General features: G+C 37.5%; 1 protein-coding gene across 1 annotated transcript in view; it reads right to left on the bottom strand.

Annotated features, from left to right (window-relative positions):
* Window positions 1-3,093: 3,093 nt before the first annotated feature.
* Window positions 3,094-18,198, bottom strand: part of ndufs6 (NADH:ubiquinone oxidoreductase subunit S6) — a 39,604-nt gene continuing 24,499 nt past the window's right edge. Inside the window, exons 3-5 of the mRNA XM_041183998.1 lie at window positions 11,643-11,696; window positions 4,475-4,597; window positions 3,094-3,259 (exon numbers count right to left, since the gene is read on the bottom strand). Of these exons, the coding sequence (XP_041039932.1) occupies window positions 3,194-3,259; window positions 4,475-4,597; window positions 11,643-11,696 (243 nt within the window). The 3' untranslated portion in view covers window positions 3,094-3,193. The remainder of the gene's footprint in view (window positions 3,260-4,474; window positions 4,598-11,642; window positions 11,697-18,198) is intronic.

The raw sequence follows: 18,198 nt of genomic DNA on the forward strand, positions 1-18,198 counted from the left end.
GGAGAAGAGGTCATTTAAATTCTGAAAACAATCTAACTTATGGTGTGCTAATATTAAAATTGAAAATCCCAGGTGTAGGAAGTGGATATTTAAAGATTCAAAACTCTTTTTGTCTTATTACACTCCTGTGAAGAACTTGGCACATTTTACTACATTAAAAACAGTCTATAAATGCAAACTGTTGTTTAATCCTAATTTTTTTAAAACTGGAATTTTAAACCTGATCTTTGAGAAATAAATCAACCCAGTCTAAGTGGCATCAATGTGAAAACTGCCTTAAATGAAATAAAATTGTGATCACAATTGATCTTAACTGAAGTGGCGGGATCAGAACTTTGATAATTACCTTCCACTGTTACCCTTGATAAAAAGTTAGAACAGCACAAAAGTCCCAGAAAGATTTGTAGTGGCATAATGGTGCAAGTCACCTACTCCATAATTTCCTCTCCTTTGTGCCACTCAAGGGTCCCTATAATCTGGGTGCGCAAGTTCCTGACAAACTCTGGGCCTCCATGAATCATTATTCATTCCCTCCACCCCCAACAGATAAAAATAAACAGGTCAAATGTGTTCCAGATGATTTTGGGGGCTGTTCTGTCAACTTGAACAAACTGTGATAATCCACATTTGATGCAGTTGTTATTGTCAACTCTTACTTAAGCTGGATAAAATCTCATGTTAATTAAAGCATGATGGAATGCCTTATAGTTTGTTACACACCAGTATAGCAGGTGGATACTTCACCAGAGACATGAGTTACAACACTTGTTGTGTGAGTTTGACTCATAACTCACGAAGATATAAAATACTAGTTGAAGAACGCTTAAGAATGACTGTCAATGTGAGTGATTCAATTTGTTATAAAAATGACCATTGTGCGAAAGAATCTGAAATATTTTGAAAATTATTTTGAATATCATGGTATGGTGTAAACATAGCAGAATGTTGAGTTCTGATTCTGATGATATAAACCAGGGGACTGGTTTCAGCAGTTTACAAGTCTCAGTTGAAGCGTGATTTTGAATATTCAGATTGCTGAAGGCACTTTTACAATAATATACGAACAGCATGAAGGGTTTTGGAAAACCGCAGACTATCACTGAATGATCTTACATCAAAGGATAAAATAATTGATATTCATTTGAATTTTCACTATATATAGAACAAATCTTCCTCTACTTTTAATATTCAACTGCAATACAGTGGGAAAATAAGGAGATAATTGTAAAGACTGTGTATTTTTATGACGAAAACTTATGTTAGTATCTCAAAAAGGACCAGAAATATGTGATAAGTTTTTTCACTTACTTGCAGAAAAGCAAGGAAATTGTTTTCATAGCACAATGACAAACAACAGCAATACATTGTCTATGCACTAATTGTAACCTATGAAATATCTTTGCACCACAAACAGGAGGAAACATGCAGTCACAATCTGATTTATCTCAATGTCAAGATGGTGTGCCTGATGAAAAAGTGCTCCTGCAATTTTATTGCTTTTTAAATTTAAAAAAAAAGTGCTGTTAGTGACAAACAATTCTATCACAATGTGCAATAAAGGCAAAATGTTAAAGTAAAAAATAATCTTTTTATGAAGAAGCAAAAATAAGGAACAAAGAAAACAGTTAAATAGTGATGGATATGAATCTCATTCGGTGTACCAAGGTAAGCCATAATAAGTTATGCATTTGTAAGATTGTAAATGCAAAATAAGGTATAATTGGTGAAAAGGTATAATCACATTGTGTCCAACCAAAAGGAGCACCAAGTTGTAATACAATTTGGTCATTTAAGTATCATATTTTATACTTGTGAACATATTAATGAGTGGGCAACAAAATTACCAAACTTATTCATGGAATTATATTCATGCATATTGAGCAAAATGCGCTGCCACAATAATGGAAAATATAATGGTGTTTGCAGTTTTTAAATGTGTAAACTGCCCAGCAGCTTTTGGTGAGGAAGAGGTACCCTAACAACTGCGAATCATAAGTTGCATGACGATTTACACTGCTCTACTGTTAAATTGGCAAAAATTGAGTCATGAATTTGCACATTAATTGCCAATTAAACGCTTCATAAAATGTTAGGGGCTGTATTTAACAATATATATTACTTTATAATTAGGAGGTTTATGCTCCTGTTATGCCATTCAACCTCTCCAACCCAGAAAAGAACAATTAAAACCGTGGAGTTTTATTGTTTTCTTGCTTTCCCTTTGTTTTTTTTTCTCTTAGTGGAATTTTTTTTTCCTTTTTATTTCTCGCTTTGTACCTGATTTGACTCCAATTCACTTTCCTCAATCACTCTTTCCTGCTCAATCCCTAAGTCTCATCGCTAAGGTGGATAAATGTTGGTCCCATCATTCACTAAGGTCCCCTTGCTGTGCCGTTACCAGCCCACACTTCAAACAACATACTGGGCAAAATTTTTGAACTAAAGGATGAAGGGAAACATCTTAATTAGAGGGTCATGCCACCAGATGCCCCACTTCAGCAAATTCTGGGCCATAAATTGAGGTACTCAAAATGTTTTTCATCATCGATAAATATGCACATCATATGTAGCTTTCAAATCAGAATCTTTTAAATAACTAGCTTTATCACATACCACAGCCAAAATAGGTTTAGCAGCCACATGACACTGCATAAAACTCATGCAATCCTATAGTGAATAACTAAAAATTAAAGTTATCTGATCAAGACAGTTAATCTGGGGGAGGAACCAGTATAACAGGAGCTAGTTCAAACTGAATTCACACCTATTTCCAGGGTGACCAACTCCCAGGGAAAAATTAAGGGACACTTTGGCATGGGGATGCCACATGAGCGATGGTGCGGGAGGGAACCACCAGGAGGAGATCACAGTGCGCACAAGCAGGTGAGTTTTGCACATGCACAAAAATCCAACATCAAAAATACAGGACAAAGCCTGTCCCAGCATCAATCAACCCAGGACACGAGGTGACCACCCCAAAATAAAATCCGGGACAGCTGGTCACCCTGCCTATTTCCATACTTATTAGTCATACTAGTTTCAGAAGAAAAGTTTTCACTCTACTTTCACTTTAAACTCAACAACACACATATGGAGAGCTCAATTAATTTATTTTTTTTGTAGCTTTCATAGCTGAAGTCTTTACAAAGCTGTCATACAGAAGAGGAAGAGAGAAGATTCCAAATAGTTCCTCTCAATGATGTATCTGCTTAAAACGAAGTCCACAATAACCACATGTTCCAACTTTTGTGTCTTTGTCCTAATAAAGAAAGCAAAAAGTCAAGATGTTGTTCTATGCTCAAAATATTTAACCTGAGATTCAATTTACCAAATATCAAGGAGCAAATATTCACTTTAAAATTATGTGCAATTTTATATGAAGGAGTGTGCTCATTTTGTCCAAAATCTAGCTATATTGTAGCATAATACAACGGATCCCCTTGTGATTTGAACTGAATATTATTTTTGAAGTGAACTGAAGAAAGATTTGGTACGTAGTGCAAGTTATAGATCACACTTTTATTTCACAGCATGTGAACATAGGAACACAACATCAAGTCATTCAGTTGTGTGCTTCCTCCCCAATTCAATTAGATCATGGTTGATCTGTACCTCAAATCTGTTTACCTGCCTTAGCTCCATATCCCTTGACACCCTTGCCTAACAAAAATCTAGCAATCTCAGTTTTAAAAGTTCCAAATGTTCCAACATCTACAGGTTTCAGGGTAGAGAATCCCAGATTTCTACTGCCCTTTGTAAAAGTGCTTCCTGATTTCTTCAGGCAGAAATTAAATTGCAGCCATTATCAGGATTCACAATTATTTTTAGTTATTCCATTAAAAATGTATGTTCCAAGGTGACTGAAATTAATTTCAAAGAAACATTAAGTGTGTTACACAGATCATTATATAAGTAAGGCTACAGCATCAAACAAACCAATTTTACATTATTCACCTTTTCATTTTAATATTTCCCAAGCCACAAATATTCTGCACTCAGCAGATAGGAATTTTCCAAAAATTGTCTCAGCTTGCTCCATTTCCTACTGCAATCTCAGGAAAAACAGAGGTCATGGGATAATTACAGAGAATACTGACCTCTCTAAAATAGCAATCTTGTTATTTGGTGATCTCAGTTTTGTTACATACTAATATTGATTCATAATAAATGGGTTTTTTAAAAGATCATAAGCATAGCACATTTTTAACATTTCAACAAGGAATATATCTATCAATCATATTGTCTATATAATCAGATAATTTGAACCAATGCAAGTTAAACACATTCTTGCCACATGTACTCTGCATGTGCACAGTAGTTTTATCTGCATACAAAGTCAATCAATTTTCTTTGCATGAGTCACATGCGTATTTGCAACTCAATACTCATTATTTAAATGTCAGGAACATTTATAACAGATTCCAACTTTCTACCATAAACATTTATTGAACACATATTGCAGCCAAATACTTACCAAGTTTATATACACCTTAGGATGTCCAAGGGCTCCGCCACCGCCATTACATGAAACTACTCTGTCTGATACTTCGGTTACTGGCTCCTCAGCTACTAAATCAATTGCAAAGCTTTCATTTACCTATCAAAATAAAATTGGAAAAGTACAAGGTTTGACATTTAACTTTAAGCAAAACAAATGTCAAAATTTCCTCAGAATTCACAAAGAAAATGTTCCATTTCTTGTGCACATTTGTGATGTAATATGTTTGTGCACTTATGAGAAAATTACCAGTAATCCAATGATACAGCCTATTATCTAGAGTCTAAATCAAGAACAACATTTCAAATAAGTTTTACAAAAATGTATTTGGGTAAAGTTTCTGGTTTTGCACTCAGTGCAGATTTTTGACAGGCAGGATACGTAGTTTTAATAGATAGAAAATTGTGATGCTATGGATTAGGAAGGTTGACCTCAGTGCCTGAATTTTCAACATTGTTTCATGTCACTAACTCTTAAGCTGGGAGCGCTAAATAGTAAAAAAAAAATTTCCCCATCCATACAGCTATGAGTAGGAAAAAAGTTGCTGTTACGTGGAGTACAACTAAGAGAGCAGAACGTTTAAATTTCTTGATTGTTTAAAAAAAAAATGGTGGGTTTAACATGCAGTAAGTCAGAATGTAAAAGACTTTGGGAGGACAGTCAGGTGGCAGATACAGTTTAGTATGGGGAAAAGTGAGGCAACACATTTTGGGAGGAAAAACAAGGAATGGGAGTAGACACTCAATGCTAAGCTGTTGAAGGATGTGGAACAGGGAGTCCTAGGGTTGAAATATATAATTATTTCCGAAAGTCTGATTACAGGTGGATGGAGCCTGGAAAAAGAGCCAACAACATTTTAGGCTTCACAAATATGGACACATTACAAGAGGAAAGTGCTATCATAGATGTATACACAGCAGGAGTTATTCCATATTTAGCAAACTGTGCAATTTGGGCACCCCATTTTAGGAAGGACATTAGGAGCATAGTTTCACCCAAATTAAGGCGGGGATGCAAAATTGTAATTACGAGGAGACACTTAAAATAATGGTAGTATTCCCGTTGGAGCAGAGAAGGCCATGAAGACATTGAATTAAGTGTTTTAACATTATGTAGAACATCGATAAGGCAAATTAGGCTGTTTAAGGATTAGTGACGAAGAGGGAATCTGATAGAATAATTCAAATGATAAAAAGTTAGCTTCGATAATTTGGCTTCTAAGCTTTTGACACTAATAAGTGCAGCAAGAACATAAGAAGATAAAAACAAAAAACTGCGGATGCTGGAAATCCAAAACAAAAACAGAATTACCTGGAAAAACTCAGCAGGTCTGGCAGCATTGGCGGAGAAGAAAAGAGTTGACATTGAGTCCTCATGACCCTTCAAAAGAACTGATTTTTCTTTACAATGAGAGGGGTGAAATATAAGCTGGTTTAAGGTGGGGGGGGGGAGGGGAGAGAAGTGGAGGGGGGGGTGTTGTTGTAGGGACAAGCAAGCAGCGATAGGAGCAGATCATCAAAAGATGTCACAGACAAAGGAACAAAAGAACACAGAGGTGTTGAAGTTGGTGATATTATCTAAACGAATGTGCTAATTAAGAATGGATGGTAGGGCACTCAAGGTATAGCTCTAGTGAGGGTGGGGGGGCATAAAAGATTTAAAAATAATGGAAATAGGTGGGAAAAGAAAAATCTATATAAATTATTGGAAAAAAACCAAAAGGAAGGGGGAAGACCATCCCCACCCCCTTTCTGTTTCTTCCCCCTTCCTTTTGTTTTTTTTCCCCAATAATTTATATAGATTTTTCTTTTCCCACCTATTTCCATTATTTTTAAATCTTTTATGCCCCCCACCCCCACTAGAGCTATACCTTGAGTGCCTTACCATCCATTCTTAATTAGCACATTCGTTTAGATAATATCACCAACTTCAACACCTGTGTTCTTTTGTTCCTTTGTCTGTGACATCTTTTGATGATCTGCTCCTATCGCTGCTTGCTTGTCCCTACAACAACACCCCCCCTCCACTTCTCTGCCTCCTCCTCCCCCCCCCACCCCCCCACCTTAAACCAGCTTATATTTCACCCCTCTCATTGTAAAGAAAAATCAGTTCTGTTGAAGGGTCATGAGGACTTGAAACGTCAACTCTTTTCTTCTCCACCGATGCTGCCAGAACATAAGAACATTGTGCACAGAATATAATTTTAAATCACTAAATTTCTGAGAACAATCTTGGGGCTTCATATGTTTGAAAGATGGGAAAATTGCTATAAATTTGCAAGTCACAATATTAAAAACAATACAAAACAAAAACAGTTGTGGTTAAATTCCAGAATTACTCTCCAGTAAAACTCCAGGATCACATGCATGTTCACTTAAAAAAATAAGTTGCTTTGGCTAGTGCAATTAGATCTCAAGTCCCTGAAACTTGCTTGGAGTCTATACTTTTTGAAAATGAAACTGGTAACTTACAAAATCCTATTTTGGTCAATATCAAAGGATACAGCATTGCTCAGGATTACAAATGGCACTGAGGTGAACACCCTTGGGTCAGATTTTATGATCAGCAATGAATAATATTTGCTAGGCTTTCCTCCAAAGTTCCTATGGGATTTTGCCCTGGAACTTGCTGTGAATGGGAAGTGATTTTGCTGCAGTACCTTCTACAGGGATCTAGGATGTGCATTAAAAGGGTAAATAACTGTGTATCTTCTTAACCAATCAGATTGAAATATTGTGACAATGGCATGCAGAGTCTGAATCAGGAAGTTTAAATTAAGAGTACTTATTTCAATGCCAAATCAGATATAGAAAGCAAAATGAAGAAAGGAAAAGAAAGATGGAATTAAGGGAGATAAAAAGGGACAAAGGAAAGGAAAATCTGAAGGAATGAAACTTTGCACTCAAAACTCATTCTGTTCTAGTTTGGCTGCTTGGCAGTAGTTATGACCTATCACTGTTAAAAATTTACTCATAGACAAGCCCCGACTTTTCTGGTGATCTTTGTGTCTATCACATAAATGCAGCAACATCAAGTAGTCTTGCAGTAAGACGCTGTTATAGTGAAGTCACTGGAGCAGCAGGAGAACTCAGATGGAAGTTTCCTGATTTCTACATTTAAGTGAACGTGAGTAATCATTAGAAGCTGCTGTCTGCTTTATACTTGACACAATGAGTACTGTTATTATGACTGTTAATTTTCCCCAAAATCCTGGCCATTGTTTCCGCCGAATAAATTCTGGCAAATTTTTTTCCCAATTTTTAAAAAATAAACTTTTGAATGTTATGTCCGTAGATACCTGCTACATATTAAAAACATGAGAAATCACAATATTCTAATGGTATTACAATTGGCGATGGTGCCGTTAGCGTAACATTACATGACTCTAACTTAAGTGGCACATCGCCTGATGTTATATTACCATTAATCAACTATCTTAAACCTGTCTTCACAATTTTGATGCATTCCTAATTTGATCGATCAGGGTGTATTGCAAGAATGTCTTCCTTGAGGAATTGCAAGGTCATTGGTAAAAAGTGAGTAAAGTTATGTTTTCACATTATCCTCCAGATTTTCAAAAGAAACAGAAGAGTCCAAATACCACTTTTTCTAAACTGTAAAGACATACTTTTGCAATAACGAATCTTACCAAGTAACTAATCACCCATCTGACACCCACTGGCTACAGCTAAGTGATTGGTTACTGAATCTACTGCAAAAGCCTGTATGACCCAACAAAAAAAAAAAACTGGTGCACACCCCCCATGAAGACAAATACTGAGGTGGAACATCCAACGTAGTTGTAATCCACCCCATCCAATTAATTAGTTGAAATATTGGCTCAGTTGAAGAAGCTGACCACGATGCTCAACATGTCGCTCGTCTCCATTTCTCATTCAATCAAAGCTAGAATCATCAACAGTACAAATTGTAAATACAGTATCACATCATATTGTAATATTTGTACCTTATTATTTTGCCAATATTTCATAAATTCAGAATTTGACAGCTGTGCTTCCATGAACTCAATAACTGTAGTCCCTTAAATTAGGCATGGGTGGCAACAGCTGGTTCACGACAAGATAGTTGCTGCCTTGTGGTATTTAAAAAAGCTCTGCTCCTGTAGGTTGGAGCAGTGAAAAAACACTTCTTATATTCCTTGATTTTAGAAAGATGTCTACATTACCAAAAGGGATGCTTTCAAGCTTTACATACAGTGACAAGTGAGGTGTTGACACTGCAGTTGGCAAACAGATGATGTGCTACAGTTAGCAGTACTAATGTCTAAGTAACTGACATTGGTGAGCAGCTTCACCTTTTATATTGACAGAAATAACAGGCTAAAGAAAACTGGAAACAAATACTCAAACACAGCTGAAACATGCAACTTACAACATTGATAGAGGCTTAACACTTTCATCTGGCCATTTCCATCATAGAGATCACCCGCAGTCTTGGTGTTGCAAAATAATGTTTGGATATTACTTTCATCCATTGTGTGTAATTAATTAAAGATGAGAAACCAAGTAGCAGCAACAAAAATTATGCAATTAGCGTTTTAACCCATTAAAAAAAATGTCACAGCACATCACAAGAGAAAAGGTGGAAACCAAGCAGGAAAGAGAGGAAATTAGTAGGCCCAGGTTTTTAAAGGCAAGATGAGATGAAGCAAGGCAAAGCAGTTTAGGGGGAGGAGAAGTAAGGAACTAGCAAAAGCTCACAGGCAAGAGGAACAGGAAGTGTGGCTTGCAATATGTGGTTATAGAAGATCACACAAGGGCAAAACAAGCCTTGAAGGAATTTGAAAATGAGCAAAAGGATCTTAAAACTGATTTAGTAGGCACAGGAAATCACTGAAGTTGGTCAAGAGCAAAGGTAATGAATATGCAAGACTTTGTGCAGGAGGCAACTTGGGAAGCAGGAGTGCAGGGTTAGCTGAAATTCTTAAAAATTGACAACAAAGAGTATTTGAGAAATTTATCTTCAAGGTGAAGACGACATGGATTAAGCTTTCAGCGGTGATGGAGGAAGATAGGGATAATAAAAGAACAACGTTCATAAGTGGAAAACAGTCTAGCTGCATGATCCACTTGGGGCAAGATACAAAAACTCCAAAGTGAAATTTCCATCAACAGATTTCAGTATTATAGTTGATATATAGACTGTGTAATGAATATTCCTTGAGTGATGTTACCACACAACAAAAGGCATTTCAGCTTTCTGGATAATTAACAAAGTTATCAAATAATTCTCAATCAACATTAATATTGTTTCATAACCAAAGAAAGCATTGCAATCACTGTTTTAAAAATGTTAAATCGGAGAATTAAGAAATTATTGAATTTTTCGAGGAGATGGCTAGGTGCGTAGATGAGGGTAGTGGACTTGATGTAATCTATATGGACTTCAGTAAGGTTTTTGACAAGATTTTGCATGGGAGACTGGTCAAGAAGGTAAAAGCTCATGGGATCCAGGGCAATTTGGATCCAAAATTGGCTTAGTGGCAGGAGGCAGAGGGTGATGGTCGAAGGTTGTTTTTGTGACTGGAAGCCTGTGTCCCGTGGCGTACTACATGGTTTGTTTCTGGGTCCCTTGCTGTTTGTAGTGTATATTAATGATCTAGACATAAACGTAGGAGGTATGATCAGTAAGTTCGCAGATGACACAAAAATTAGCGGTGTGGTAAACAGCGTGGAGAAAAGCCTTAGACTACAAGACGATGCAGGCAAGCTGGTCAGAACAGTGGGAAATGGAATTTAATCCTTAAAAGTGTGAGGTGATGCATTTTTGGAGGACTAACAAGGCAAGAATGTACACGATGAATGGTAGGACCCTAGGAGGCACAGAGGATCAGAGGGATCTTGGTGTGCATGTCCATAAATCCTTGAAGGCAGCAGGACAGGCAGATAAGGTGGTTAAGAAGGCATATTGGATACTTGCCTTTATTAGTCGAGGCATAGAATATAAGAGCAGGGAAGTTATGATGGAACTGTATAAAATGTTAGTTAGGCCACATATGGAGTAGTGTGTGCAGTTCTGGTCACCACATTATAGGAAGGATGTGATTGCACTAGCGAGGGTGCAGAGGAGATTCACCAGAACATTGCCTGAGCTGGAGTGTTTCAGCTACGGAAACTAGGTAGGCTGGGGTTGTTTTTCTTAGAGCAGAGGAGGCTGAGGGGGGGGCCTGATTGAGGTGTATAAAATTATGAAGGGCGTAGATAGGAAGAAACTTTTCCCCTTAGTGGAGGGGTCAGTATCCAGGGGGCATAGATTTAAGGTAAGGGGCAAGTGCTTTAGAGGGGATTTGAGGGAAAAAAAATTTCACCCAGAGGGTGGGGAGTTACCTGGAACTCACTGCCTGAAAGGGTGGCAGAAGCCGGAACCCTAACAACATTTAAGAAATATTTAGATGAACACTTGAAATGCCATGGCATACAAGGCTACAGGTCAAATTCAGTAAATTGAGATTAGCGTAGATATGGGCTTCACGACCAGTGCAAACAAGATGGGCCGAATGGCCTCTTTCCACGCTGTAAAACTCTATGACTATGAATAGCAGAAACCACGAAACCAAATCATGTTACAGTGCATCGTATAGAAATGCTTAAACATTACAAGATACCCCTGCTATTTAGTTGTATTCTAAAATTTACCTCAATTCTTTAAGTGTCAGAAAATAAATTTACATATCCATTATTGTCAGGCTGCAGGATTTGCTGATGAATATACCCATTTCACAGACCCCCTCCCATTTTTAATGTATGTAATTGCATCAAAAATTCACCTGGTTGCATCATGGAACCACATTAAAAGATTGACCTTTAAAGCAGGTTTACAATAACAAATTGTTTTAAAGCATTCTCCCAGCTAAGTGGAAAAAATTAAAGTTAAAAAAATTAAAATAGCACAAAGAAAGAGGTGAATAGAATTAAAATACGGATGACAGTGGCAGGAGATTTAAACATTTGCACTTTTATTTTTGATAAAATTGTGTTTTAGTACTAAAGCTAGTCCTAATATTTAAGTGACTTTACTAGTGTAATGAGAGTGCATATTGTAGTGTGGGAGTTGAAAACATGCAGAATTAGGAAGACAAATTTCCAGAGCCATCCAAATATCATGGGAACCTTGGGAAACTTACTTCTTTCCGTCGACCAACAAACCTGACACGTCTGTAATCATCCTCTTCATAAACCTGAAGCAGAAGAAAACATGAAGTGCAAATTTCATTATGTTGATCTTCATGAACTTTAGTATGTAACACATTCCATTGTGGAGAAGGGGAATGTAATCATTTTAATTTGGTTAGTATAATATCTACATTTCAAACAAATTGCAAATATTATGATTCGTATTGTCTAGACTTATATTGGAAAGAAGGTTTTAAATCTTTAACACAAACAGAAAATGTTGGAAATATTCAGCATCTGTGGAGAAAGCAGACAATAGATCAGTTGTAACCCTCTATCAGAAAATGAGGTGGCTAATAAAATGGTAGCATTTTTAATCTTTTGCATTAGTACATTAAATATTATTAGGTCCATAGAACCATAGAAAATTACAGTGCAGAAAGAGGCCATTCAGTCTATCGTGTCTGTGCCAGCCAAAAAGAGACAAAAGAAACTAGCCACTCATTTCAATCCAACTTTCCAGCATCTGATTCATAGCCTTGTAGGTTACAGCACTTTAGATGCAGATCCAGGTACCTTTTAAATGAGTTGAGTGTTTCAGCCTCAACTGCCAACTTAGGCAATGAATTCCTGATACCCACCACCCTCTGGGTGAAAAAATTTTTCCTCATGTCCCCTCTAACCCTTCTACAAATCACCTAAATCTTTGCCCCCTGGTAACTGACCCCTCAGCTAGGGGAAACAAATCTTTCCTGTCTACTCTATCTAGGCCCCTCATAATTTTGTACACCTCAATTAGGTCACCCCTTAGCCTCCTCTGTTTGGAAGAAAACAATCCTATCCTATCCAATCTCTCCTCATCGCTGCAATTGTCAACCCCTGGCAACATTCTTGTAAATCTCTTCTGCACTCTCTCCAGATCAATTATGTCCTTCTGTAATGTGGTGATCAGAACGCAACACAAAATTCCAGCTGTGGCCTAACCAGCATTTTGTACAGTTCCATCATTACATCCCTGCTTCGGTATTCAGTACCTTGTCTAATAAAGGAAAGCATTTCATCTTTCTTGACCACCTTGTCCACCTGACCTGCCACCCATGGACATGCACTCCAAGGTCTCTCATTTCCTCAACCCCTCTCAATAACTTCCTGTTCATTGAGTATTCCCTTGCTTTGTTTATCCTCCTCAAAAGCATTACTCACACTTTTCCGGATTGAATTCCATCTGCCACTTCTTTGCCTACTCAACCAAACCATTCATACCATTCTGGAGTTGACAGCAATCCTCTTCACCATCAACTACACGGCCAAGTTTTGTGTCATCTGCAAGTTTCCTAATCATGCCTCCTATATTTAAGTCTAAATCATTAATATATACAACAAACAGCAAAGGCCCCAACACTGAGCCCTGTGGAACATCACTGGAAATCGTTTCCATTCGCGAAAACATCCATCAACCATTACCCTTTGTTTCCTGTCATTGAGACATTTTGGATCCAAATTCCCACCTTCTCCTGTATCCCATGAGATCTCACTTTCCTGACCAGTCTGCCATGTGGGACCTTGTCAAATGCCTTATTGGGATCCATGTAGACAACCTCCACTGTACTACCCTCATCAATTCCCCTTGTTACTTACTCAAAAAAATTCTCTTAAGTTAGTAAGGCACGATCTTCCCCTAACAAAACCATGCTGACTATCCCTCATCAATCCATGCCTTTCTAAGTGACAGTTTATCCTGGTCTCTCAGCATTGTTTCTCATAATTTGCCCACACCGAAGTCAGACTGACCGCCCTATAATTTTCTGGCCTATCCCTCGCACCCTTTTTAAATAACGGTACAATGTTTGCAGACCTCCGACCCTCTGTATCTAGTGAGGATTGGAAAATGATCGTCAGAGCACCCACTATTTCTTCCCTGGTTTCCTTCAACAGTTTGGAATAAAATCTGTGATTTTTGTGTTTAACGTTTATGCTTTTTTGTAAAAGGGCATTTTAGTTAGAAAGAAGTGTTATACAAAGAAACCTGATAATGGGGTGCGCTAAGTCCTGGATGTATTGCCCTCTGGTGTAGAATTAAGGAATCTTGTTTTTTTTAAACATAGGAAGCTGGGGTTCAGAACCCCTGGTGATTTATCTACTTCAAAGATGCCAAATCCTCCCGTCCTTCCTCTCTCACTATGTTTATTGAATCTAATATTTTACACTCCTCCTCTCTAAGCAGAATTTCTGCATCACCCGTCTCCTTAGTGAAGACAGAGACAAAGTGCTCATTGAGAACCCTGCTCTCATCTTCTGCATCAACCCACAAGTTACTATGTACATCTCTGATAGGCCCTACCTTTTCCTTAGTTATTGGCTTGCTCTTAATGTATTGGTAAAACATCTTAGGATTTTCTTTGATTTTACCTGCCAATGTTCTTTTGTATCCTTTCTCTGCTTTCCTAATTTCCATTTTTACTTCAACCTTGTACTTTTTCTATGCTCTTCTGGACTTTCTACAGTATTAAATCTTTTGTGACTGTCATAAGCTTTCTTCTGCTTTAGCTTGGTCTGTATGCTTCTGGATAACCAGGGAGTTCTAGATATGGCAGTACTACCCTTTTTCTTTGTGGGGATATGTCTACACTGTGCCCGTAGAATCTCGTCTTTGAATGCCTCCCACTGATTTGATACAGTTTCTCCTTCTAATAGCTATCTCCAGGCCACTCTTGCCAGCTCACCTCTCAGCTTTGTAAAATTTGTCTTCCCCCAGTTTAGTACCTTTATTCCAGTTCTGTCTTTGTCCTTTTCAATAATGATGCTAAATCTAACTAGAAAATGGCTGCTATCTCCAAAATAGCCCAAACTGATAAAAAATAATAAATGGTTTAATTCGCAGCATATAACATTTTCTGTTTTTTGATTTAGATTTGCCATTTGTAAATTTTTGCAAGTTGTTGTTGAAGCAACTAGGATAAATGCATTTAAGGAGAAGCTAGATGACACACAAGGGAGAAAGGAATAGTAAACAAGGTTAAATGAAGGGGATCGGGAAGAGGCTCGTGTGGAACAGAAAAACCGGTATGGACCTGTTGGATCGAATAGCCTATTTCAGTACTGTAAATACTACGTAATACTATTCAAGAGTTCAAGAACCAGAGGTGAAGTTGTGTGGCCCTATCCTAAAATAATATTTGAGAAAATTGTTAAAATATCAGTTGCGTTCAGGTGTTCCAACAGGCTGAATCTCATCTTAGCAGAATCTCTGTTTGAAGTTCATCTCTTCAGCTTTAAATAGTCCTCATTAGAAGCGAACAGGAATCAAGCCTGAGTCAAAGAAGTGGCTGGTTAAAACACAAAGTTTGTGAGGGCAGTATAAATGAGACTTGATTGTACCCCCCCCTCTCAAAGTAAGAGTGCCAATACACACCTGCAGCAGATACCACTTACATGGTTAACAAAAAGTCAGGGATGATATAGTAATATACGCCAATCTGGAATAGTGTGACAAAGATTTAAGATTTTCATGGGGTTTTGCTCTTTATATAAAAAATAGATGGAGAAATTTTCAATGATTTTAAACGTTCATTTTTTCCTGTCCAAAATCAGTACCAAAAATTTTCACATTAATTAGAAACAGTATTTCTTCCTCAAACTCAGCTATCTCAACACAATAACACACTAATTGGTTATTTACCCAACTGCTGTTTGTAAAACCCTGCCACATAAAAAAAATAGTTGCTGCTTCAATACATAGGTCACTAAACTTCAAGGTGACCTTTTTGTGTGAAATGCTTAGAGATATTTCTGGAAAATATGATTAGTGTCATCCTTTCTCCACCATCACCCCCTCTCCCTGCCCCCACCCACCACTCCAGCCCTGACCACCATCTCCCAACTAACACTGAAACCTTATCCCAACATTCATTTCATTAATTATTTTGGCAAAATTAGTAATTAAAGCTTTCCTTCTTAAATCTCAAGATATATATTTTAATATAGAGATATGAAGGGGTGGAATCAGAAATAATACGGCTGAAGGAATTTCACTGAGGTTTATATAGTAGTAAATGATGTAGATAAGATGATTCCAAAACATTACTTTAAGCTTAGTCAGGGCAGTACAGCACAAGGACATAAATTTAAAGTAGATGTTAGAAAGATGTCTTTACACAAAAGATGATAAACATTTGGAATAATCTACTAGGTAAGTTTGTGGAGTCAGAGAGATGGATGTCTTCTGAATTCTAGGGAGGAGGCTTCTATTAATCTCTTTGCAAACATGAGGTCATTTAAAGAAAAAAGACAGCACAGCAGAGCTGAGTACTTTTAAAATTATACATTTTCGCTTAAAAGAGCTTCACAAATATGCCACCATATACATCATATACATGCACATTATATGCATTCACATCTATGGTCAAATTTAAAAATCTTTGTTATACCTTGCATGAAAATAAGACAGTCTTCATCAACATTTCACAATTTATGCGCACACGTTTTTAAAAGTGATTGAGTCGCACAAATTGATATTCAATAGATTGTACTTGTACTAAGCACCTGCTGATAATTTTAGCTTGAACCAAGGTGTATTTTCAGTTTATTTACCCAATTTTAGCACAAAATTTAAAAATCTGGAATATAATTCTTACTGAACTTTTTAGAAAACAATCACAATTGGAACTATAAAATTTCAAATCCAAATGTGGACATAGCACAGTTCCAAAAATCTGTCAGTTCATACTTTCCATGTATTCTATTTAAAATATATTTACCATCTCCAAACTTTGCACCTTGCATGAAATTACTCAGAATTTAATTTTTTAACAATAATTAACACTACAATGTCTTATGATGGTGACAAAATACATTGTTCCTCCTAAAAAAAACACAACTGTTACTCCTGCCTCTGTCTAACCATGTCCATGCAATGTACAGTTCTGTGGGAAGCAACTGCCTTCTAGTATCAAGCCCAAAATAGGTTTTCTTCCTATCCAGGAGTCTCTGGACTATTCTGAGGTAACTCTGTCCTTGTCAGACATCCAAACATGGACACTTTCAAGTAGGAGTCAATGAGTAGTGTTTAGGTCAGCATATTTCTCCTTCCTAGCCCAAGGACACTGAATACAACAGCTGCATCCCTACCATTCTTCTGGCTGAAATCAGCTGACACACCACAAAGGGATTTTCTTGAACTCTATGCTTCAATGTTACACCAGGCAATGTATACCTATATAAAAGCAAAATACAGTGGATTTTGGAAGTCTGAAATAAAAACAGAAAATGCTGGAAATACTCAACAGGTCTGGCGACATCTGTGGAGAGAGAAACAGTTATTGTTTCAGGTCTGACGAAAGGTCACGACCTGAAATGTTAAGTCTGTTTCTCTCCACAGATGCTGTCAGACCCACATATTGGAGGAGCTCACAAGATAATGCTTAAAGGAAAGCTGAAGTGTAAACAGTGCTAGAATGAGACTGCAAGCTGCAGTTGTAAAATCAAACTGTTTGAAGAACTGAAAGAAACAACTGTTGTGATCAAACATTAGGTGGCCACCACAAACTCCATTTTCTAGCCACCTACTGCATTTCTCTTTCTGGCACCTGTCTGAGGCTGAACCAGATCATTCAGAACTTTGATGTCACATTTGACCAAGGCGAACTTCCAACCACATATCCTTTTGAAGTATAGCTATCATTTCATGGGTAAACCTAGCAGCCAACTTGCACACAGCAAAGTCGAGTGTAAAGCAATTGAATGAATGATTAGGCTCCTTTTACTTGTTGTTGGGGGTGCGGGGAGAGAGGAGGTTGGGGTGAAGGTTAGACAGGACAATTCCCTGCTCTTCTTCAAATAGTTCCAGGGGATCTTTTATGTAAAGCGTGGAGTTCATGAATTTGTCAGGATGGACAGCAGGCCAGGAAAAAGTAAAAAAACATTTTACTGACCTTTAACTGCCACACTCTAGAAAATCTATCACATCACAAACTAGAAAATGCAATGTTAGAATGCTGAGACAATTTTTAGTATAATCGATGGACAGTTAAAGAACAAAACATTTGATGATTTGGGAAGCAGGAATTGATTAAAGCAAAGGACTTGCTCTATAGTACAATCTAAGAATCTAGGAAATGCAAAACTGAGGTGTTACCACTAGCAGAAAGGTATAATGACAGAACAAGATACTTACAGGCAGTTTCTATTCTAAACATAGGCATAGCAATTTATAATGGAAACCCTGGACTATAAGAAACTGTATGCAGCCACAAAACCTTCTGCAGAAGCACGGGATGAGTGCGCGGTGGCGTAGTGGTATTGTCACTTGACTGGTAATCCAGAGACCCAGTATAATGCTATGTGGACACAGGTTCGAACCCCACCACGGCAGATAGTGGAACCCATCTGGTTCACTAATGTCCTTCGGGGAAGGAAATCTGCCATCCACACCTGGTCTGACCTACACGTGACTCCAGACCCATAACAATGTAGTTGACTCTTAACCACCCTCCGAAATGGTCTAGCAAGCCACTCGGTTGTATCAAACCGCTAAAAAGAAAAGTCTGAAAGGAATAGAACTGGACAGAT

Source organism: Carcharodon carcharias, chromosome 3 (assembly GCF_017639515.1).
Source record: "Carcharodon carcharias isolate sCarCar2 chromosome 3, sCarCar2.pri, whole genome shotgun sequence".
NCBI lineage: Eukaryota > Metazoa > Chordata > Chondrichthyes > Lamniformes > Lamnidae > Carcharodon > Carcharodon carcharias.